This window comes from Dromaius novaehollandiae, chromosome 7, assembly GCF_036370855.1.
Source record: "Dromaius novaehollandiae isolate bDroNov1 chromosome 7, bDroNov1.hap1, whole genome shotgun sequence".
NCBI classification, from domain to species: domain Eukaryota; kingdom Metazoa; phylum Chordata; class Aves; order Casuariiformes; family Dromaiidae; genus Dromaius; species Dromaius novaehollandiae.
Window position 1 is genome coordinate 43424771 of NC_088104.1, and position 24659 is coordinate 43449429.

The following is a 24659-nucleotide window of genomic DNA, read 5'->3' on the forward strand; positions in this document are numbered from 1 at the left end:
TGGTACTTACGAGTCCAGAAATAGAAACAAGTCCTGCTCTCACTAAACTGTCCACCCAAGATGCATATAAATACTAGCTACCAGCACTGAAACACCCTCCGCTTGTATAGACATAGCTCTGCTCTTTTTGAGAGGGGTAGCGGTTATTAAGACATCACTCGCTATTTTAAGGAGCATATAACTACAAAAACAACTTGTGCATGAAAACAGCTAAAGAATAACTGGTTTCCCCTATTGATTTATTCCCAGACTTAACTTTGGGCTATTGTTTTTAATGCACACTGAGGAGCCCACTCCAGCTGACCATCGCAGTGCCCCGGCTAAGCATGCAGATGTGCGCTGGCATGGGCTGTGCGAGATGGACTCACTAGGTTGCTACCAAGGTTTTAAATCGTAAACTATTTTTTTTAGAAAGTCTAAATAAGCTGTGGTAAGACTACGCATAGGCCACAGGAGAATTTATGGTTAAGGAATGAGAAATCTTCCCTAATACCATACGGTACTCCCAGGCTTTATTTCATTTGCACTGATTCACCCATCTCAGTATTTCTATACCATTACCAAAAAAGGGGGGAAAAAAAAAAGAAAAAGAAAAAAAAAGAAAAGCTATCTTACCAAAATAAACACCGCTTTTCCAAGAATGACACCATGTCTACTCCTATTACACAGCAGGTTGCAATTACTGATATTTAATTTAAAGGAACTAGGTGAAATAATTAGCATGGAAGGATTACCAGGAATAACTCTGTGGAGTCCCCATGTGTGGACAATGTTTATTTGCCTGTACAGCCTCAGTAGTATAATTTTTCTGTGAAAAAACCAAGAAGAGCTTTTAGCTGAAAAAGTTTTGGTGACAACTTAGCTCTCCACATTACTTTAAGCAACACAATCCATACAGGACCTCGGCATCTAACAGATTTGATTGCAAAGGTTACCAATTCTATAATAGGTGAGTAGTTTTGCCCTTGCGCAACTGCAGGTCAAGATATATTTCACATCTTCCTTCTAGAGAAAAGGGAGTGAGACGCTGTGACTTTTTGTGCTGAAAAGGTGTCTGAACATGCTGTCCTCTGACAATGTCAGGAGGTTTCTTCCATATCATAAAAAGCCACAAAAAAAGCACCAAGAATATAGTCCTTCACCACAAAGCTTAATTCAGCATACTATAAACAAAAATAAGTATTAGCATTAGCAATGCCCTTCTGTCAAATGAAGGATCTGCTCTCTCACAAACATTACAGCTTATCGCTTTTACCTTACTCTTTTCATCTGTTTCACGGGAGAAGTTTCAGAGTTTTTTTTCTCCACTAAATTTCCAAAATTCCCAAAGTTCTTAGTATACAGAGTTAGAGATTTTTTTTCTTTTTTTAAAGTTCAAACAGGCCAAAGCACACTCACTAGAACTTTGCACCGAAGGAAAACACGTTCAAATTGTCAGGACAAGTCTATGCGCTGTGCTCTGTACAGAGCCAAGCACGTTTATATCATTTCCCTACTTCCCACTTCTTTGCTTTGCCATTCGGGTTTTGGAGGGGTTGAAAGGGGCCAAGAAGTCTCGTGTGTGCCAATACACTGGCACCTCCCTTGGCTTTTCATCACTCTATCATCCTACCCTTGTGGACTCAAGTCCCCGCTCAACTGAGAAACAGGAGGAAACCAGGGAAATTTCTGCTTATTGCTAAGAGTACAGAAGAGAAGTCAAGATTAAAGTCCATTTTTCACCCACAAAATACCCAAATATGCATATTTCCAAGGGCCGGGCATTTCAAACTTAGCTATATCTCACCTTTAACGCTTCCTGAGATCCAGAACAAAAGAATGATTCCAGTGATATTGAACATGGTTGTGAGGAACATCAGCTTTTAAAATACCTACTTTTGTTCACTCTGGGAAAAAAAGTTGCAATTTATCAGTAAACTGGGGTTCACCCTAATCTACAAGCGGGAAAGCATACACCTAGAGTCGGAGGCTACATTGCAGAGATGAAAAAAGCACAGGGAAAGGCAATCACTTCTACAAGAAGCAGAGAACAAACTATCTTTGTGTTAAGAACACAGGTCTAAAGAAACATAAAAGCATCCTTGTCCTTCAAAAGCTCGTTAGAAACCTGCAATAAAGAACGTGGAACACGCTTTTGCAGAGAAAAGAGAGTTTGGAAAGTTCTCCTGAGCTGTTAATCATGTTTATTGCTCTACCGCCAAGTCGTCTTTCTCGGGATACATCCGCGCGACTGGGAACGGAGCGCTGGCTTTGCTTTGCTGCAAGCTGGCTTGCACCGTGCCGACAGTGAAGGAACAGATCGCCCCATCTGCCTGGACGTAGCCAGAGCGACCCCAAAAGAAACAGCAACTTTGGCCCCGTTGGTCACAGCTCTCCGTCAAGGAAACACTTGCCAAGCACCCACGATCGAGATCTGATGCTGAAGGAAAGATGGCCATACCTTGTGCTTCCTAGAGCTCTTAAATCTCAGCGACGGATTGAAGGCAGGTCCGAGCTGCCACAGCCGTGAAGTTTTAGAGAACAGTTCCTCTCTAAGAAGAGTAAGAAAAATAACCAGTGGGAAAGACCTTTCTGTGAAGAGTATTTACAGGAAGGCCTTTAATTTTTCCACTTGTTTTCAAGCCGAAAATCTTGCCCATTGTCACTAGCAGTTCCTCCAAGCGCGGTAGCACAAGGGCACTAAAACAGCCCCGGCTCCGAGCAGCTCTTCCTCTTTGAAACGCTGCACTGTATAATCCCGCTCTGAGCGAGTTTAGATAGCATGGTGGGAAAACACTGCTGGTTGCTGGCACCTTGCCTAATGTACGAATTCCTGCTGTTAGCCTCAAAAACACTGAGAGATTTTTTTCAGTGACGATTTCTGTATAGATAAGAACTAAAAAACTTCTGGGTTTCACTGCACTTGCAGAAACTTCAGCAGAAACTGGCTTTCCAAACTAGGAATTACATTTTAATTTTCATCCGACTGCAGCACCGTTGCCCCAGTATTTTTGTTGCTGCAACCACTGTCTTGGAAAGCAAGTAGAAAGATAAACCGAGTAAGATGAAAGAGATGCAACCCCAGAAAGAGAGGGCTGTGAATGTGCAGATAGCGGGGAGAAACAAGGATCAGCATGACCTTTATGGAAGGCCATGAAAGACATGAGCATCAGTGCTTGGAAATAGTGACTGCCATCACTCTGGGCTCACTACTGTCCATCATCGTGATATCTGAACGCTTGGGCAGAGGTCAGCGATCAAAGCAGGTACACACAAGGAGAGAAAAGACTGAAAAGTGCAGTCGGGATGCTAGAGAGCTTGCTGAAGACCAGATTTAATCTCAGAAGATACCTAAACTTTGCTATGGACAAAAAATACAGGAACCCAGAATTTCTAATTGAAAGCTGACACTTGAGATGTGCTTGGACCCAAGAGGAGGCAACTTCAAATCTAGAACTACCCAAACCACTTAACTGATCCATTGTAACTGCCTGAAAATACCTACTACTGGAGGATCCTCCTATTCACACTGAGCTCAGGATTTCCAGAAGGAAGGAAGGAAGATACTGTTTCCCCACAATTCAGCCTTCGTTACCCTGTTTTCCCCAAGCCACTTGCAGTATCTCAAATACTTGATCAAGGTTGCTAAGGCTAAGCGTACATCCCTCAGACCATCGAACCTTTTACCGTGCAACCTAGATTTGCAGTCTGCAGAACTGCAGTAATCCAGACACCCCTAGCTGAGGCTTTAAACCTATGCTTGTTGCAAGCATGGAAAAAGGGAGAAGGGGGGGAAAAAAAGAAAAAAAGGAAAAAGGAATCTTACTTAGGCCACTGGACAGATTTCTAGAATAAGCATTGGAAGATAAGGAAATCAGTCTTTTTCTGAGAACAGGAACTGAAAACTAAACTGAAAACTACTTAAAACACAAGACAGAATTGAAAATGCTACATCCTACAACTTTGAGAAAATCGCAGGACAACCCAAAGCACCTCTGACACACTGCCCACTAGTAGCAGACTGGCTTGTGACAACGGTTCTCCCAGGACTCGAGTTATTCCCATCAGTGAGCACCACGGCAAGCTCAGAGCGGTGAACAGTACCAGTCTGGTGAACCACAAAGTCCATCAAACATAGCTTTGGACTGCACCAGCCCGAACACCAGAAAATAAAGGCAAACGGACACAGCAAATTTTACAAGCACCCACGTGCTAGAATTTCAAAGAAGTTAGCCTTCCCAAGAAGTACTTCATGGGGATCTACCATCGCTAGCACCTTCTCATACGCAACTGCGAGTCCCAAACCAGAATGCGATGCCCATCTCAAGACACAGAAGAGGAGAAAGGTCAAAGAAAGCTAACGTAGGGATATGAAGACTGAATGCAGACGTCTGCGCTCTCTGCTACTTTTAAGGTCCCCGTAAAGACTTCTACTGCATCACTTGGTGCTGCTTGCCATTCATTTCTTGCCTTTCTGAAAGCAGCTTTTATTTAATTTACAAGAAGGGGGACAGTCGTGGAAAGTTACTGCAAAAGGCTTTCAGGCTAGCATGTTAAGAGGCTGGAAGGATCGCACAAGGAGTAGAGCCAGAGATCGGGGAGGAGGAAGGAGCCGCGTACCCCCCGCTCCCGCCAGAATAAGGATTTCAGAGGCAAGACGCAAATCGCCGGTTGCTTGCTGTGGTTCAAAAGTCTGTGCTTGCAGACCAGGACCACACAGGCTCCAGCTCCAGCGACTTGTGAAAATAATCTCACCAGGCGAAAGAAAACATACATGTATTAACTACTTAGAAAGAGATTTTTCAAAGGCTCTTAATATCCAGCTGGTCTCGATTCATATCGACTTCAACAAAATAGTCCTGGGCCAATGGTGAGCGCTGTGAAAAATCCCCTCTGTAACTTGCCGTTGAGGTATGAAAATAAGAGGCATAAAGGGGATTGGGAAAGAAAAAAAAAAGACAAATTAAAAACGAAAGGTTACAATAAAATTTGGCTGCAGGCCATAAACTAGGGGGAACTAACAGTAAAGACAGCTAAATGACTGGAAAGAGAACACAACAGGAGCTACTATAAAAAAAGCTATTTTTTTTAAAAAAAAGATTTGTATAGATAGCTGAGGAAATAAATTCCATATGCGACAGAAGTGCAATTGAGAAATTAAATAAATGGAAAATAAGGATGACTAAGTAGTAGTTAACATGCCCCTTCTCAGTTGTATACTATTATCACATCTATTTTTAATGTCTCTTCAGCTGCCTGCAATTGTCATCCTTTTTTTCAGAACTCGTTCCAATGCTCTTTGATACTGAATTAGCTGTTTTCACTCGCCAATGCTTACAACCACATCTTTTTCTTACTTAACACTCCCCTTTTCCAACAATGTTATTCCATTGTCTCCTTTTTTCATCTTTCCTTATATGTTGACTCCCCAGTTTCTGAGCTTTCCAACTACCCTTGTTCATCTTTTTTTCTGGAGCTCTTTTGGTTGAATCATAGCATGTTTCTATTCTTCTTTTCTAAAGATACAAGCATGTTTTATATCATATCTGGCTACTGTATACATTGTTACCCCTTCAGAAGGGCATTGAACAGCTATAGCAGTGATCGTGTTGGAAATAGTAAGCTAAACTAAGGGAAAAAAGAAGTTCTTTTCGGCTTTTGCTTTCTGGCTCTTAAAAAGGAACCCAAACATTTAAACTCTCCCCTTTTCTTTTTATCCTCAAATAACACCACCTTTCCATGAGCAGCTGAATATTCAAGCTATAACAGGCATCAGAGCATTGATGATTCTAGAGCACAGAATGAGTCTAAGCGGAAGAGATAACACAAGATTTAACAATACTGAAAAAAAAAATACAAGTTCTAGCATGATGTATGGGCTACTGAGTGGACCTGGACTTTTTTTTTTTTCTTTTTTAACCTTCCAAGCATGCCTGTACCTTACCTTTACTACTAATGATGCTCTGTATTAGCTTGGAGACACTTCTAAAAGAAAAATTTTGTTTCAAAAATGTTTAAGAAGCGACAGTCATGTGATGCCACAGGTCACTCAGCTCCATCATTAAAAGATCAGAGCCTTTAATTCCTCTACACTTAAGTACAATTTTTATTTACCTTTTCTGTACAAAGCCACTGACACAGTTGAGTTGTACTCTGAAATGCGTTTTGGAACGAGGACAAAATATTTCCAAAATTCAGACCTCCTCCATAAAGCAAGCTTACCTTCAGCTGTGCCCGAGATGCCATCAGCTTTGAAGTTACTAGTGCTTTTCTTCCTGCGATGCTTCTTTCTGTTGGCATGAGGCGAAGGAGGTGGATCGAGTTTGGGGCTGGTCGTACTGGATATACTTGGGCTCGAACACACAGAATCTCCTAACCCGGTATCTGCAGTATGGAGAGAAAGGGGAGGGGGGAAGCAGGAAAAAATGAAGTTTCTGCATAATTTAAATTAATGATTGCTAGAAGCCAGCCAAACCCGACAAGATAATACCTTTTATTGTCTGCTAGCAGCTAACCTTTTGAGCTCATTGACTTCCAATGGCTACAGGAAAACCTCCTGAAAACATCCATTACCTTTTCAAAAAGGTACTAATAAGCAAACTTGGCTCAAGTTCTGATTCGAGTCCTATCAAATCACCAGGACTCTCTGCATCAATTTTAGAAGCAGGCCAGCTGGAACTGACAAAAAACAAGGGGAAATCACTTCACTGCTTCCAGCCGCTCTTTCTCACACAGATCTGACTGATCCTCAAATTAACTCATGTAACACTAGGACATTTTAATACACAACGGAAGAGAGCCACCGTAATGTCCGCTGAGTGCCAGCTATCTCCTCCAGCTAATGCTAGAGATGCAGGCACACATAAAAAAGGTGGTAACGGCAATAAAGGTGGGAAAACAAATTTCTTTTTCACGTGTATAGCTCACGCGTGCCTGATACAACTAACACTGCGTGCGAGGCAGGGTCACTTAGTGTACGGTCCCGGTGAAAACCATGCCACCTTCAGTGTATTACGTAGTTTCCCACCGCATTAGCTATGGTAGCATAACACGCAACGTTTTTAAGAACTAATGACAGTCATTTTTATATAGTTTGCTCAAACACATCAAAATTCAGGGTCTAGGATGCTCCTCTTGCTCTCCTAAGCGGAGACCCGCGCTCCATTCCCTGTTCCGTGTAACGGCTGGTAAGGTGCAAATCTCTCCTCTTTGAGTCGTGCAAAACAAAAATCTTTTCTGGACCACAACAGGGCCCACGTCAAACTTGCTTTCCAATGAGCAAGGATTTTTCCTGCGTGCAGACCGACACAAATTTGTTAGCTCGCAATATGAAGCCAAAGGGATATAACGCAGGCATCTGCACTGGGAGACCCCCTTCCAGGAGCAAGGACAGATCAAGACGCTCTCAGCCCGTTTACTTGATATCGGTCACAAAAAGAAGCGGAGGTGAACACACACAGATCATGTATTTTAATAAACGATCAACCAAACCTCGTTTCTTTGTTGAACTGTACAGACAAAACTGGAAAGAAGTTTTTAAGAAGTATCTTAGCTGACACGCCCCAGAACTATGATCCTGAGCATCCTCTAAGTACTCAAAAAATATGTTAAAAAACCCCCACAATATCTTAATAAGAATTACAATAAAAACCTGAACTTTTGCAAGAACTCTTTTTTGTCTCACTTCTCTCTCTTTTTTTTTTCATAGTCATGAAAAATTTAATAGAAATATTTAGCAGATATTTAGCAAAGGAAGATGTACTTCTGAAGTCTCATCCTTAATCTGGGTCTTTTTACGCAGTAAATACTCAAGTAACCTTAAACCACTATTTTTTCCCCAAGGTTGGTAACATGATTTTGGGTTAATCTCAGTCCATCTTCTGGCTTCAATTAGTCCTAAATGCACTTCTAGCTTTTTTTTTTTTTTTTTTTTTTTTTAAATTTACCATTACATCCTAAACTTTACTTAAACAGCTTTGTATTATTTAAAGGGAAAGCATTTCCAGAACTTATTTACCAAACCATGACTGCACTTAAGATGAATTCATCCATTTAGTGCCTTTGTTTGAAAAATACCAAATCAGAGTTAATTTAAAAAGCAGCTTTGGATTATTTGTAGCAGTTAAATCCCCTTACAAAGGCCTATTAAAAAAACCCACCACCACCACCACTTACTCTGTTTTTCTGTAATAACATTTACTTACTAACTGCCTGCTAAGCATGGTTGTGCTGCAAGTTACAGGTGAGGGACAACTTATGCAGCTGAACACCTGGCAATAAAGACCAAATCAGACTCTCTCTATAAGCTTTATACTAAGGATTTTGGTTCTTTTCCCTGTGTCCACTATTTCAGACCCAGTAACAAAAGGATGAACCACAAAGGGAAGCATGAGGACATATTTACTGTACATCTATATAACAGATCTGAGTGCTTGAACCAGAATCAGTCAAAGCAGTTATCCGGCAAAGGTTTTTTTGTCCCTCCAGATGAAGGGCAACGCAAATCCCATCCAGAAGCCGCGCTACTATTCAGCTGTCCTTTGGCAGAAGGGACATTGCTATCTTTTGCTCCCTGACTCTGAAAAAAGGGAAGACACAGAAGAGGACGACAGCGATACGGAGGCATGACCAAGCACGCAAGCTGATTATTCCTTGGTGTGAATATTTTCCTCCGGCTTGGGACTTACGACCATGTTTCTTACATAAAGAACCTTAATAAAAATAAATAAGAAAAAAAAAGCAAGCTTTGGAGAAAGGAAATGAAAATTCTCCTTTTAAGAGAAGGCAGCTGCAGAGTCAGGTACTACAAGAAAGGTGCCTACTAGGGGTGCTAAGGTCTGCACTGGGTGCCCTAGTCAGGACATGGGGCAATCACCGTCTCTCATTGATTTCCATTTCCTTGCTAAATCGAAAAAACGCACCAGAACATCGCAATCTGTAAATACGATGGAAAAAAAATCTCACAGGAGACATCGGTCAGGAAAGCTTGTTCACATTCAGCATGATTTTGCAAAATGCTTCGTTTTTTCCCCCCAGAGAACATGAGGAACATGGCACATGGTCCAACCGCCAATTCTCAGCTTTCACTTTAGGAAGAATTACCCCGTTTTACTTAAGGGGGGGGAAAAAAACCCCAAGAACCACCAACTCTACCACCCCCCATGCCTTCCAAAAGGGCGTTTCCAAGCACTCAAGAGCAAGAGGGGCATGCCTAGGTTTGCAAGTGCTCCCAGCTGTGAGACCGAAGCACGAGTGCCGTGCTCATCGCCAGACGGAAATGCGGACGGCAGTCACGATGCACTGAATGGTACCTGTAAAACGCTGAGGAAACCACGCTGTGACACAAAAACGTGCAGAACGTGGACTTTAAAAGAATCTCATAAGCTTTTTGTAAGCTAAGATCAGATCCCTCCAAAACCTGAGTCTTCTTAGCAACTGCGTTGCTTAGAGCTGTAAGCTTGCCCCATAGTAAGTGAAAAAAAGCATTCTTGAAAACCCTTTCTTGTCAAAAATACTAATGTAAATCTGTATGCTTCCTGCAGCTTAGGCTAATTTCTGGACTCTAAATTATGCAAACAAAATCTGCTCATGAACACTGAAAAACAAGGAGGTTTCTAAACGGGAGATTCACCTACTCATGCCGGAGACCTGAAGAATTGACCTGCTACGGTAAATCCTCCCGACCCACAGCCCTTTTCCGGCAATAACCCGCCGTCCTTGGGTCAAGCTGCCGCGAAGCGAGGAGTCGGAGGAGTTCCCTCCCCTGCGACCAGCAAAGCAACGCGAGTGCCTGCGAAAGGGATGCCGAGCTTATATTGTTAGTGTATTAATGCCCTCTATTCCCCTTCCCGAGACCACCCTTTGAAGATGGAAGTTATTTAACGTTCTCCCGGGTTTAAAATATGAGCAATCAAAACGTGCTAGGCTTACACGCTGTGCTTTCCCATCTCCGACTACTTCTCTTGCCTGACAAGGTATTCTTCAAATTGAAAAGAGGGCTCCTGAAAGCCCGGCTTCGGCAAACTGTAAATGAGTTCAGGCTTCAGCCCACTGAATGCAATTTCCTCCTCCTGACTGAATACAAATAATGCATTTTATTTTGTATCAATTACCACGCGGGAGAACAGACGACCACTGCCGACACTGTTAAATATAAAGGGGGGGAGGGAAGAAAGAAAAAAAGAGGGGAAAAGAAAAAGGCACGCCAAATTAAAAAAGCGAGCGCCTCATTACTCCACATCTAAACCAGCTTTGACAGAGGCACTAGGCGCCATAAGACGCGTTTCACTGGCCCGCGATGGGCTGTTTTGCAGCCATCCCGTACGCTCAGTGTCAGCCATTAGTTCTTCCCAATCGGGCATCAATGTTCAACGCACACCCAAAAAAATATATAATGCTGGTAATAATAATAACAATCTGCAGCCTCTCCGAGCTTCAATACTTGAAGTATGAGTCAAAGAAGCAGTTTCACTTTTCACTCGGGGAGCTGACAAGCATGACTAGAGGGGGAATAAAATAACATTCAGTTCGCATAAATATCAAGCGGGCTGCTTGAGACTGATGGGCCAGGAATGTATTCTTAGCCATCATTCTGGCAGACAGGCCCAAGGACACTCATAACTTATTTTACAATCATTTAGTTTCAGCTCAAGTGGAAAACGTGACAACTTATCTCTGCTGACAAGATGCCATATCGAACCTTACAATTAACTCTCCCGCGATTATCTGCCCAGCCCATCATTAGCTTGGCGGTTTTTGATGGACGGCACGGGCAGCTTGCCTTGATGATGGTCATCATTTGCAGGGTGGATGTCTACATTATATAGCATTAAGGACAAAATTCGCTCCTTGCCTTGAAGCGAGGGAGCCGGTCGTGCTGCCCGGTGCCTCCGCCAGCCTGCAATTGCGGTGCCACATTTGTAAACGACACGCGCGGCAAGAAGAGACGTCTTCTGCTCTCAGCCGGAGGAGGACTCTGCCGCTGCTGACCATATACATGCACGTGCCCTCTGACAGCAAAGGGTTGCTCTTCCTCCCTTTTCCCAGGGCTCAAAGGGGCCAGTGCTGCTGTTAACGCCGGGAGCCGACGCGAGAAGAGTCCTGGCAGCCTGACTGCGCCCGCACGCGGCATTGAGGCGGGCGCCATGAATCGCACCGGCGTGTCTGGCAGCCTTCCCGGAGCAACGGCGAACGGGAGCTCCTAGCTCTGCAGCGTCCTGAAATACCGACAAGCTGGTACCAGGGAACAGAGCAGCCTCTAAGGAAACCGGTACAACAAAGTGCAGGCTCTCATTCCTGAAAAAGCAGTAAAAGGGTCAATTCGGAGCCCACGTACGGGCAAGCTTGCAGCGATGCAAGCTATCTGGGCTCGCTTTTAAGTATGCAGCAGCTCACTGCATGCTCTGGAGCAACAAATGACACTTGGTAACAAAACCCCTAACTTACCAAGAGATAGGATATTAAAAAAAAAAAAAACAAAAAACAAAAAAAAACAACACTCAATCGTTTAAGCAGTGGTGATCTTTCCTCAGAAGTGCACGACAGCACGGTATAAGGCAAAGATCGCGCTCGTTTAAGTCTGACACTCATTTGCTTGGAATTACAAACCCCAAGACACGCCAGGGCAGTTTTTATTGCACCAAGCAAGTCCCAGGCCTGCCTCCCTCCTGGATGCATTTTGCAGTTACGGCCATAGGAGAAATCCCTTTCAGCTGTGACACACACGAAGAGGAGGAACGAGAGACAGAAGGAAGAAGGATGTTGTCTGCAACTGCAACCCAGCACAACGAGATGCAACACTGAATGAAAACAGGAAATCAAACGGCTCCTCTCAGAAAAGTCCCGAGGGCTGTACGGTTGTACCGCACTTTATTTGCCATCTGAAACACTTAAGTTTGATATCCTCTCTCGGTATTATACGATGTTTGTTGAACTTAACATCCCACAAACGTCCCGCTTCTTATCTCTTTATAGTTTCATTTTCTGGACGCTGCATGCACTCCATGACCAGGTCTCAAAGACGACTCTGTACCCTGTAAGGATGTTGCAAGAGCCCTCCTGGGTTGAAAAAGAGTAGGAAATTCAGTTTAAATCTCGCCTGCGCTTCTCTGGCACCCCTGGCACAACCGACTTGCATGCCAAAGTCCAACGTGTCCGCGCGGAGCGCTTGGAGACGGGCACTCAGGTCGCCTTCCCTTGGCTGCTGGCAAGGCACGCGCAGCGGAGCAGCAGCCGATACCAACACAGCAACCGAGGAGGTGAAAAAAATTAGGGACAATAAGCAGGTACCAGCGCCCGAGGCCCCGGCAGAAGGGCTGGGGGTGCTAAAAGCGTAAGGAAAACAGGCACCGTAAAACGCGCAGGAACAGTGCAGCACAGAGGCACAGCTGAGACACAAAAACCTGAGAAGGGAGCTTCGCCTTTGGCGCATGGTTCCTATTCTCTCCCGAACGCGCACACCACCTTTTCTCTCCTCTGTAACCATTTAAAGTGGAAACAAGGATATTCTGACCTCTTCTATCTTCGTGCCTTTTGATTTATCCGGTATTTTTGTCAAATCACCTATTTACAAGAACTTGAAATAAACTCAACAGGTGAGAACACTATTCTCCACAGACCAAAGTCCAGCTTGATCTGGTTTACATTTTTCTTGCATCTTCTTGTTAAAATTTTCCGACAGGCTTTCAAAGTGAAATTAGACGTTCTGCCGAGCCCAGCTCCCTAATGCGGCCTTATTCTCAAGAGGCTGGAGATTGATTAATTTGGGTTTTTGATTTTCCCAAGTGACAAGAAGTCAGGCATCACAAAAGCCGGAACGGTGAATGGGATCAATTAAAGAGCAGAAGCAGCAACACAATTAATAGCACCAGGTTCAACAGAGAAAGAAAGCACTGATGACGAAAACAACAGCAACAGCTCTGCCTGCAGCAGGAATCTCTGCCGCGACCCAAGAAAGGCTGAATCCAAAGAGTGCGTTTCAGAACTTTTACTATGCTATTAGTGCCGAAATGAAATAAGCCGAAGATGTCGGTAGCTGGTGGACTGAATAATAATAAAAAAAATAGCCGGACACTTTCATCTTCTACACATGTGTTTTAAATAGAGGGGGAAAAAAGCAATCCTTTTATTTAAACAGGGGAAGCAATAGACTAAAACCATCTGCAGTTGTATTTCAGACCCATTTCCCTGAGCTGAGATTTTTCTGGCTGTGAAATCCAATGCTCTACAGCTTCCCTTTACAGCTATTACCATAAATGTTCTATCAAGTTCTTTATATTCCTGCTCTGCCTCAAACCCAAGTTAAAGGGATGCTGCAATTGCACAATGACTGCATAAGGCTGGAGTCAGGCACGGACGTACAGGACTGACATTAAAAACCTGTCAAAACCGCAGCCCGGCAGAAGCCTGCAGAAGATAATAAACATCTGGGAGTGGGGAAGAGGGGGTGACACAAGGTTATAGCGCAGAGAACAAGACGCAAATGTTTTTTAACGCAGGCACGGATCGCACCTTCGGTCGGAATTAAGCGCATCCGGTCATTGTTTAGCTGAATTTAAGCTCGGACGTTCAAGCTGTCGAGGGCTTAAATTAACCTGCTGCACTGAAAGAAATTAAAAGGAAGCTCTGAGCAGAACTGTGGGACGGAGATGAAAGAGCCTCAGGAGTATTCTCTTTCCACTGCATCTACCATTTTTCCAGTCGCGTGCCTAGAGCCTGTAAATCACAAAGCTATCCTGTCATGTACAGAAAGCCCCACTGAATGCCCAAGTTACTGTCTCGCTGCCTCTAATGGCGATTTCAATTAAATAAGAAAAACAAAGGTTCCTTCTTGACAAAAAAAGGTTTCCCGACTTTTGGAGGTCCCGGCTCGCGGTGGGTCTTAGCACGCCTCGAGCGCAGCGGGCCTGGAGCTGCGTTTGGAACGAAAGGCTCGTTTACACTCGGCAGCCTACTAAGGCGCTTTGTGACAAGCAAGGGACGTCGGCCACAGATTTGCGAGAGAAAGTCCTGGACACTAAGGCACGTGCATCGAAAGGACTGGCTTCACCGATTTTGAGGACAGCGAGACCCTCGTTATGATCTCTCTCATCTAAAGACAAGACAAACTTACCTCTAGTTTATTGCCTACTAACATGTAACATCTGACCATCTTAAAGGAAGCATAAAAGCAAAGAATGCAACATTCCTCCATCCCCCTCCTTATTTTTTTCTAAAAAACACCCCCACTACATTGCTCACTATGATTTCCCTCCTAAGGGACGAGTCATTACAGTGCTAGCAAGGTACCACCCTGCTCCCTAGAAACCAAAGCATCGATGACAAGAAAAAGAGGAGGCCAGAATCAGTTAATTCCCTTTCAAAGCCATCTTATGAAGCAAGCTCCCGGTATCGTAGAAGGAAATTTATGATCCGGTACAAAGAGAGGACACGTCTATTCCTAACTGACCCCGCTGTGTTGCCGACACTGTGACAAGCACAAGCAGTAAAGAGTAGCCGTATTTTAGGAAACCTGGAGGACTCAGCTGACGAACTGGAAATGGGCTGCCAGCCTTTCCTCGGCACAGCTTGCCTAAAGCAGGCTTAGGTCAGGTGCAGAGATATTATAAACCACTCAGAGTTAACAGTTTGCTAATTTATCTTATTCTCTATTACCTACAAGTATCTTTGTTTGCCTCATCTGTACCGTACGCTGCATGTGCCCTGTGGAAAGATCAAGTATGACAAGTTGCTTGAGTATATAAGGACAACAAACTAGAAAGAGATGCAAGTCTCGGATGTTTCAGGATGCCACCACATCCCAAGGCAAAGTTAATTTCGTGGCTCCCACTGAACAGATCTACAGTCTAGATGTATAAAGGATATCTCTAATTCCTCTGGCATAATGTTTTGGCTGGGCAGCATCAGATCTGTTGAGAAGAGAGATGCGATTCTTACACAGTGTCACCCCGAATTGCTATTAACGACGTGGATGACGCTGTGGGCATAGCTTGTCCTGGCTGTCAAGCTTAGACAAAACGGAGAGGTGAGGAGTATTACAAAAGGCAACTAGTTATAGGGATTAGTTTATTCAGATAACTAGTTCTTAACCATCCTTATGAGGGAGAATGAAAATGGATGGTCCTTCCGAAGACAAACCATAAGGCTTCAGGGCAGCATCTCCTGCTACGTTTCTCCTGCCAGGGTTTGCTACCTTGCAGAGCACCCACAGCATCCACCGAGAAGCTTCAACCACTGCCTTCCCATGAATGGCCACCTCATTTTAGCCAAATGGTCAAGAAAAGTTCACAAGATCGATCACTTGCGTTTAATTCCAAGTCACATGCGTTGGTTAGTCTATCTACCACTTTGTATTTCAGTAGTCACAAAGCTTTTGAAGCCAGTAACCAACAGCCATATGACGGTTTGCAACACACACGGTGATTTGCAAAATAAGAAACAGTTGGAGCTCTCTTAAAAAGAAAACATCTTAGTCAAGCAAGCTAGATCATGACCAAGTACATACAAGATTATATGAGAAATACTATTTCATAGCCCTGGTCAAAATGATGTGAATAATAAATTCACTTCAACTATAAGGAGAGGGTCAGAGTTCCCCTCTGATTTAACATCAGCATTGTCTTCTGATTGCAAGAGACTCACGTAACAACATTTTGCTTTGAAATAGAGCCCTGAGGTCTCAAAGCACTTGCAAAATAATGAATGCATGCCTTACTGAACCATTTGCTACTAAAATATTTACCTTGCATTTCAAGATAGGTAAAATGAGACAGAAAAGAACTACTAACTCTCTTCAAAGAAATGCTGAAGAGCCAGAGAAAGACCCACATCTCTTGTCTCTAGCCTTATGCTTTAACCTTCAGTCTGTGTAACTTGGGGATAACCTTCAAGCATAAAAAATCACCCCTCACTGGTAATTGAGAAGAGGTTAGGAGACTCTCAACTGTCAGTCCACAAGACTTCAGTGATGAACCCTAATACCAGTTTTCAGAAATTTAACATTTTTATAATTAAAGCTGAATAACTGTTATATACCAAATAGGCAGTTAATTGCCCCCTGCTAGGCAGGGAAAGGGTAAGGCTTCCCTGGTGCTCCAGGAGCACCAGCATCGGAAAGGAAAAGGAATAAGAGAAACACCACCAAAGATGCTCTCAATCATATGCAAAAACAAACACTGGGCTATTATAAAACCCTAGAAGTGAGAAGTAAAACATATCTTGCTTTTTGTATAAAGCAACTGAGTTTTAGTGGTGTAATATCCTTCTCGCCTTTTTATAGGTGTCAGGTGTTACAAATGTAACAGACAATTTTTTTTTTATTTCTTCAAGCACTTATTCTAGCTCTGTGGAAACTACCAGCTCTTTTGGGGGTTCAGGATAACTGAAGTCAGGGTCCTCGACTCGGAGCACTCAGCAGCTCCTTTGCTCTCACGAAACCCCTGCAGCAGAAGAGCCACTTGCTTAGAGCCTCTGCTGACCTGTAAGCTGGATCCTCGCCACCACCGCGGACTGTGGGTGGCACCTTGCGATGGCCGAATTACGGGGCTACATCAACTGTGACAAATGAAGGGCCCCGCGACTTGAAAGGAGATGCTCCTCCACCTGCAGGAAGCCCAAGCCTCCGCGCTTCAGCTGTCCCCTGACAATCCTCAGGTTGTGAAGGGCTCGTGTATCGGATTCGGCACAGAGGCTTCTTTCACCGCACACGCTATGGAAAAGCTTTGAAGTGTTGGATTCCATAGGTAACGTATACATAACAGCCCGGGACCTGCTGCTCTGTGATCTAGCCTGGAAAGAAACCGAGACTGCAAACAGACATGCTTGAAGGGACAACCGCTCTCCTGTTAGCTGGAACAGAAACTTCATTAAGCCCGAGAGGAAATAAATGCAGAACGAGCATTTCTTGCCCGCCCTTCAGCCAGACACTGGCAAACCATAGCAGTGTGCTCTGTGGATGTATATTAAACAAGTCTAATTATTATAAACATCTACTTCAACTTAAAAAGTATGGAAGTTGAAAAACAGGAGAAATTCTGAAGTCAGGAATTACCCCACTGGTAGCTATATAGAAATTTTTACCTTCCCAACTTAGTTTAAGACGTTATCTAAATTTAAAATTTAGATTATTATATAATTATTGACATTTAGATAAAACAAAAGCATTAATAAAAATAAAAATATATTGATCTGGGAAGTTCATTCATTTCCTTGGTTAAGTCTTACTTTTGAGGTCCTTAGATAGGGAAAGGGTTGGACGTATGGAACTTCCGAACAATATTATTCGAATGAGAGGAGTTCATAAAGCTCCACACTTTGCTCTTGCAGTATTATGTCTTTCCTGTAAGCTGACTTGAGAACATGTCTCGCTGGATTCCTATTATTCTCTTTGCACTGCAAACGTTATTTTTCAAAGTTCAAAAACTCCTGTAGGATATTGTGTGAATTGGCTTCACGTACTTGTTTCCTTGCGATTACAATTTATCAAGATGCACCTCTCCCGAACACACACCTCCGTCCTCAAATCAAATGCAGTCCTTTAACTTTTAATAGCTTGCGCTAACAGAGCTGTCTGTCGGCAGTTGCTGAATTCAGGCAGCGTGTTGATGTCCCTGCAACTGGTAAAGCATTTGAGGACCGCAGGTCACATTTACTTGAGACACCGGGAAAAATAATCACAGCTGATAGCATACCTCAAACTATCCGATGGCTGACCTGCCACGCAGCATCACAGCGCAACTCGTTCCAAACTACAGGCGGATATTTTGAAGATTAAAGCAATCAAACAACAATCTTCCAAAGCTTTTTTTTTTTTTTTTGTTAATACAAATGAGATTATTGGACTTCCTTACTGATGAAGGACTCACTTTGTACCAGGGAGCTATCACTTTCAGTATTAACCCTTCCATTTTGACAAATACTGACATGGAAACGCAGAATTGAGGATGTTTTACAGACTTCTAAGTGCTGCCTCTGTCATATGTCAAGCACTTGAGCCACAGAGAGGCAGCTTGTAGCTGAAATTAGACGAGCAGATAGCTGTGCAGACATATATATATATATATATTTATATATTAGATACACACACATGTAAGCGCTGCAACTCTGGGACATGAGCCTGAAACCCTGATAAAGAGAATATTCACTATTCTGAAGCTTAAAAAAAAAAAAAAAAAGCAGCTAAACGAAGCTAAACTAAACACAAAATATGCATTTAAGCATCCATAAGTAAACGTCAGGAAAAGCAAAGCTTTATAGTTCCATTCAGCAAGTTAATTTGGCCACATAAACAATTTACTGACAGGCATTTGGCACTTCAGGCTGTGAACAAGATTAAGATGAGCATGAGGTTGCCAATGTCAAATTATCAGAAGATGAAAACTCAGATTTCTTGCCATTTTGGAACCAAGTTCGGGGTTTAATTGCTGAATGCAACAATTCTTTACATTTTAATCTTGGGGGAGTTGGAAAAAAGAGGATCTGAAGACAGAAAAAAGCAGATGTGTTTCTAGAGAACTGCAGTACTGTAAAAATCCATATAACACAACTCACTGTTTAAACAGCAGCACTAAGCAAGTAAGAAATACCTAGCTGAAACCTTGCAAAGTTGTGCAGAAATGCCCATGTACCCTAAATCCTTTTTAAACTAAAATTACAACGCAGTGCAGTTCAAGCCCTTTGCAAAGCAGCAGCCTGCTACCAATGACCCAAAGATATAGGGGTACAATCTCTTCCCCAGTGGAGCCCCACTTTCAAACTGCAAGCTGCAGCCCACTTAACATGCTGAAAGGTGTATTGGAAGCAGTAAGCAAGCAAGTAGTGTTTGAACTCCTGCTGCACGGAGGTAACATTTTTGCAGAGGTTTGGGCCCCTGACTATGTTTTTGGCACAGCACATTCAGCAGAAGCTCAGGAACACCTTGTAGCATTCTTCATCTGTACCATGGGACAGCTTTTTCCCCATTATTTTGGCAATAAATTCATAGCATACATAGAGGCTAAACATTCAGAGTGAGGGAACTCTGCCTTAACCTCACCCATTCAATTGAGATCCTTACGGTTTACAAGAAGAAATGAGTAAATACTGGGTTTTACAGGTTGTGGATGCCAACACATGCCTAAAAACCCTTGGCAGCTAGCACCATAGAGTTTAACATCTGGAGACTCTTTCTAAAGAAGCTTATCCTGTGGTGCTGCCATCACTCCTATCTTGGAGTTGATGAACACCACATCCATGAGAATAACAGAAAAGATATTTAGCTGCCATGTCTTGTTTCCAGGGGAGCAGAAGAGCTGAGCTCTCTACCTCACATACTCTGTAGGGAGGAACCTAGAAAGAGGCATACAGCACTTGAGAGAAAACTGGTGAAAGTACAGTCTAAAGAAGGTGGTGTTGGCAATGTGCTTGGGGAAAAGATTATGAAAATACAGTAAGGATATTCCTGTCCTCTTTTTCAAGAACGAGGAGCAGCAACTCTTAAATTGTTTTGAAACTAAAGATGAAGTTAGAAACCAAGGTATAGTAATAAGCAACTTTTTGCCACCTCCATGCTCGCCAATTATTCTTCCCTGCTGCCTTACGCTATTTTGGGGAAGCCCAGGTTGCAGAATTGCATCTCCCTCTGTTTAAGTTAAAATCGGTCTGAAACTACCAGTCAGGCAGGACAGTCTCTCCCATGCAACACGAGCTACAAGGAAGGGGATAGAGTAATTCTAAGAAAACACGAGTTTTCTATTGCTTGGATGAGTACAGACATAGACACTACATCGTTGAGTCCAGGTCCCTAAGAAATTGCCTTCTATTCCATAGGACACTTCCGATATTTCTGGTCGGCTGGGCTACTCCACAAGGGAGCTTGTCAAGGATGTCAGCCGAACTTCAACACAGACTTTAAGTACGCAAATTTGCACTGAAAAGGGATGATTTTCAGAAAGTGCTAAAAAGCAGTCCTTTAAAAAAGTTTCCATAAGGTATGTTCGTCTGCTTAGAGAGCTCAAGCAAGAGCTTAATATTGACAGTAGAGTTTGCCCTGCTGAGCTGGCAAAGTTTCCCTCTGGAAGTATTTGCCAGGAGTGATTTGTTTGGGGAGCCCAAAAGGGTGTGAAAAGTATATGACTATTCCCTGGTCCTTTCTATTCTTAAAGAATGATGTAAACTCTTTGCACACATGAACACACACTTTCCAATAAACGGTGTGTTTTACAACATTAAAAATTGTAACAGCTCCAGAACAGCTAGTAAAAGAGAAAATGACTTCATATGCACTTTCCAGTTAATTATTTCCTTCTTTAAAAAGGAGGGAAAGAAAAACCTCTTCCAATCTAAATTGCCTCTATAAGCTTAATGCGATTAATTTTGAAATTCTACAAATCTGTTTGCAATTACATAATTTAATCCTAGTCAAGAACTGGCCTGTTGAATTCAAGGTTGACTTTTGGGTGGTTGGCTGTTGAAATGAAAGCGATATGCCCGTCAGAAGCAAGTCGAACCGCTCTTTTCAACGTACGGCACAAGAAGCCAGCAGTCAATCAGTGCAAGTGTTTACAATCAGGAAAGAAAGGCAAGGTGTGAGATCTGCATTAATACAAACACTCCAACGACCTCTCATACCCCACGGCAAGTGAGAACTCAATTTCAAATTAATAAACCCTAAAACCCCATAGTTAGGAACTCAAAAGCCACCAGGTATTACAATTTATGTAAGTTACTGCAGAGATCGAATGGCCTGTACAAGCAATTGTACGGTGATAAAGCCTAAGTAGATGATATTTAAACTGGGGTTTTTTTGACTTTAACTTATTATGTGTTTTTTTTTTTTTTTTTGTCTTACTGCAGTACTTTATATCATTCTGGAATTTAAATGACAATTTGCAAAAGCAGAAAAAAGATCCCTGTCTCATGTGAACTGCTGTTTGCAGCACTGTTTATGTTAATATTATTACTTTAAGGAAGAAATTCTTCCCTCTGATATTCCCGGGACACAGTCCTGTAAGTCGAATGCTGACTTCTAGAAGGAGAATGAATCCGCTACTTTTCCAGGCAGGTAGGATTCGATATCCCCAGTCTTCTGTGAAATAAGTCTCACGAACTGCAGCTTGCACCCTCATACAGCTGGCTGTGGTTTCCTCCGTCAAAAAGCCACGCTGGTAAATTTGAGGATCTGTCTCTCCAGCTCTTTAAGGAGGTACAAATGGTAAGGACTGTAGGGCAGACAGCATCATCATTCATTAGTGGCAGCACCACTAGTTAATATTAATCATTAGGTCTATTTTCCCGTGGAAAACTACATTTTCTGCTCAAGCTTGAGAAGCTTCACAGCAGTACCCTTGGCCAGCATTTCTGAGGTTCCTCCAAGCAGTACCGCTTTCTGCGCCAGCAAAGTTAAAGAAAACCCATACAAACCCTAAGAAACAACAACCGAGTTTGCAGAGAAGGAATCACGTAGATGGGCTTTTCCTTTCCGTGCCAGCCCAGGGGACCTGAGAGGTGTGACACAAAGACACACCTGAAGCACAAAACCCACCCCACCTCGCACCAAAATTTAAGACCTGAACAAGTTACGAATGGCTCTCCCGAGACTACGCGACCCTCTTATTGCCCGGCAATGAGAAAGTATAGATAATTCCCGATGGGAAAAAAAATTATCCATCAAGAAAAAGATTTATCAAAGGAAAAAAAAAATCACGGGCGTCCAATCCAATCCGGGAAAAGCCATCAGCCAATAGTCGCTGCAGCAGTAATTGTTCTAAATCTATCAATAAAGCTAAGCTGCTCCTTCATTGACTGCAAACACCAATTTCTTTCATGGAGGATTATAAGTTGATGTTCATGGTCTCTCTACCACCATTAGGGTGATAAACAGTTTAAACTACATCAGGATCTGACATGTAGATCAATTCTGCGTCCATAAAGAATCTACACAAGAGGTTCCCGGACAGGGATTTACTGCCCCCAGTTTTTATTCTCTCTTGCTGCTAAAATTACTTCTGTCACATACTTACAAGAGTGAGAAAAAAAATGTAAAAAGAATTAATTTTTCATGGACTACTGGAACAGTCTTTTTAAATTTCTGAGTTTTAAGACAAATACGTTACTGCATTTAAAATTATGCTGAACAGCATGTGGCATTTAGCTAAATAGTGAGCCAAACCGCACGATTCGCTCACTATCAAGCAGACAGCAATTTGAAACATTGAACCAAGCTGTCTACATTTTCTCTGAGGGCAGTCACAGGCTTCATGTTACCAGTGCCAAATTATATTAGACATTTAATTTTAAACCTCAGGTACTTAAATGTAAAACCTTACAACAGTAATAGTCATAAAGCAGTGGGGCATTCCATTTCAGAGAATGGATTTTTCTATTTTTCCCCTTTAATTTAACCAGCACCTCCTGTTTTGTGGCTCTGCCCACTACAAAGTAATTTATCTAATTAGGAGATGTTCACAGCTGCTTAAAAGACAGAAGCCCCAGGAAACCAAAGGTCTGGTTAGGAAGACTTTGAAAAGTTCTCCAGAGCCACACAAAGTATTAATTTAATGTGAAAAAAAAGGTGCAGAGAAAAATTGAATCCCAATATGTTATTTTGTCTACAATAAAACCATGTGACAATAAGCAGGCATATTCTCCAGTACATTGGCATTTGAATTCCAAAAGATGCTTAGCTTCTCACCATACCTGCTGCTTTCACAGTATTATCTTTTTATGACTAAAATTCAAAGTCTTTTAATGGAGAAAAAACCCTGAAATTAAAAAGGGTTTTTCATGCGTCAACTCGCCAGCATAAAGGACACATCTACGAGCTTACCGAAAGATGATACACTGATAGCTATGAATTATTCTTGACGTTTTCTAGCAGTTTTATCATCCCAACACTTATGTTTATGCTGACATTTAGTTGCCTAAGACTGACCACTAGCGCAATTTCTTTTCCACGTATCGGGAAGAAAAAAACTTCTCATTATCTGTAAACAGTAGGACCTCTGCAAGAAATTATTTAAGTCAGGCTTATTCACAACTGCCCACCAGTCATCTATATTTTTTGAATAAATATTTCATAGATAATTCTAGCTGTTGTCTCTTTTGATCCAGAAGTAATCACATATGAACGTCAAGTCAGAAGAAGGTACTGCACATATTTGGAGTACAGAGCTGGGGCAGGAGAAAAGGATCCCTTTATCAGTAATTTAGGAGCAGCTGTACTACAACATCAGCAGCAAGAGACAAGTTCAGCAAATATCTCCAAAGGAGAAACAGCATTACAAAGGAAAGGGGAAAGGGAAGAGGCAGGAACTGAGGTTATATTTCTACTTTTCAGCATATTGATTACATGCCACTTTGAGGAACTCGTTGAATTCTGTATTGGATGATTGTCTTCTCCTGCAGTCTCAGGTTCCACTTCTGGAGCTAGGGAGCAAAGGGATGGTATCTGCTCACCTATGCCTGGCCTATCTGCAGGCAGAAGATCAGAGAGTGACTAAATCTGATCTTTCCCTTGCCTCCATTCTAGTGAAAATGTGTAATTTTCTCCAACTTCTGGAAGAGCTACAGTATACAAGAAGGGAACAAAAAGCTGACACTTTGGTATGACCTTTTAAAAGGAAGGTAGAGCTGGGGTGGATTAAAACAGCAAAGCAACTCAGGAAAAGAGAGAAGAATATACGGCCTGGACTGTGAAACCAGTCTAGGCTAAAGGAATCCGTGGGCATTGGCAATGCCAAAGGTGAGAGAGAAAATACTCCCGTTGCTGGAAGGAAAACATGCTCAAGTAGGAGAATGCCGATGGTCCTGAAAGACTAACCAGCTTCCAAGGAAACAGGAGAGTTCAGTGCACACTGAAGGAAACAGCTTTCTGCAATTTTATCATTCTATTTAGAAGTATTTCTCCCTCTCAGGTAGACTAAAGTGTTTGCTTTAGAAAACTCTAACAAAATCTGTGTCATTTTGGTGCAAATGCCATACTCCTGAAGATGTTGCTCCAGAAATATATGCCTAAGCAACTACAAACTTTGGAGAGCTCATGCCAGTCAGAGCCAAGGTGACTACGATTTCAAACTCTGCATTCTCATAAGGTGGCCCTGAAGAGCTGTCCAAAGGGGCCTAAAAACCCCGGGGCAGTACCTGGACTATACTTGGATTCAAATGTTATATATTATACAGATACGTATGGGCCATGGGAAGATGTTTTCCCGTTCCTACAGCCCTCACTACTTTAAGAAAAGACATCAGAAACAGGTTCCCCCACCCCTATCATTTTTCCCTCTCTGTTATCCTTACTCATGCCTAATTTCTTCTCAGTGCTTTCTTCCACATGTTCATCTCTTCTTTTCACCTGTTGCTCTGTGTTTCACGAGCTTTCCATGGTTTCTCCACCTGCTTGTTTGAGACACCATGACCTTGGACACGTGAGATTCACTGACACGAACCAGATCGGCCCTCGCCGCGTTGGATATCATCTCATCCCAGCCTACCCACCACGATTGCTCCAAGCGTGTCCTAACCTGTGTAGGCAGCAGGTAAACTACACATGAAAGCTTGCATTAAATCTCAGTCCTTGGTCCGCACTCTACACCGGCATGCTCTCCACTGAGACCAGGTGCAACATTTCCTTCCCGAAAATCCTACAGACCTTCTGAAAAAAACCAACCCCTTGTCTCAGTGTCACAATCCAACCATTGCGAAACACC

The 24659-nt window shown here is 42.7% G+C and overlaps 1 protein-coding gene across 4 annotated transcripts in view; it reads right to left on the reverse strand.

The window, feature by feature from the left end:
- AGAP1 (ArfGAP with GTPase domain, ankyrin repeat and PH domain 1) overlaps positions 1-24659 on the reverse strand; it is a 394511-nt gene that overhangs the window by 90996 nt on the left and 278856 nt on the right. For all 4 annotated transcript variants that reach the window (XM_026104675.2, XM_026104674.2, XM_064515404.1 and 1 more), the window contains one exon: positions 6202-6363. In XM_026104675.2, coding sequence (XP_025960460.1) covers positions 6202-6363 — 162 coding nt within the window. The remainder of the gene's footprint in view (positions 1-6201; positions 6364-24659) is intronic.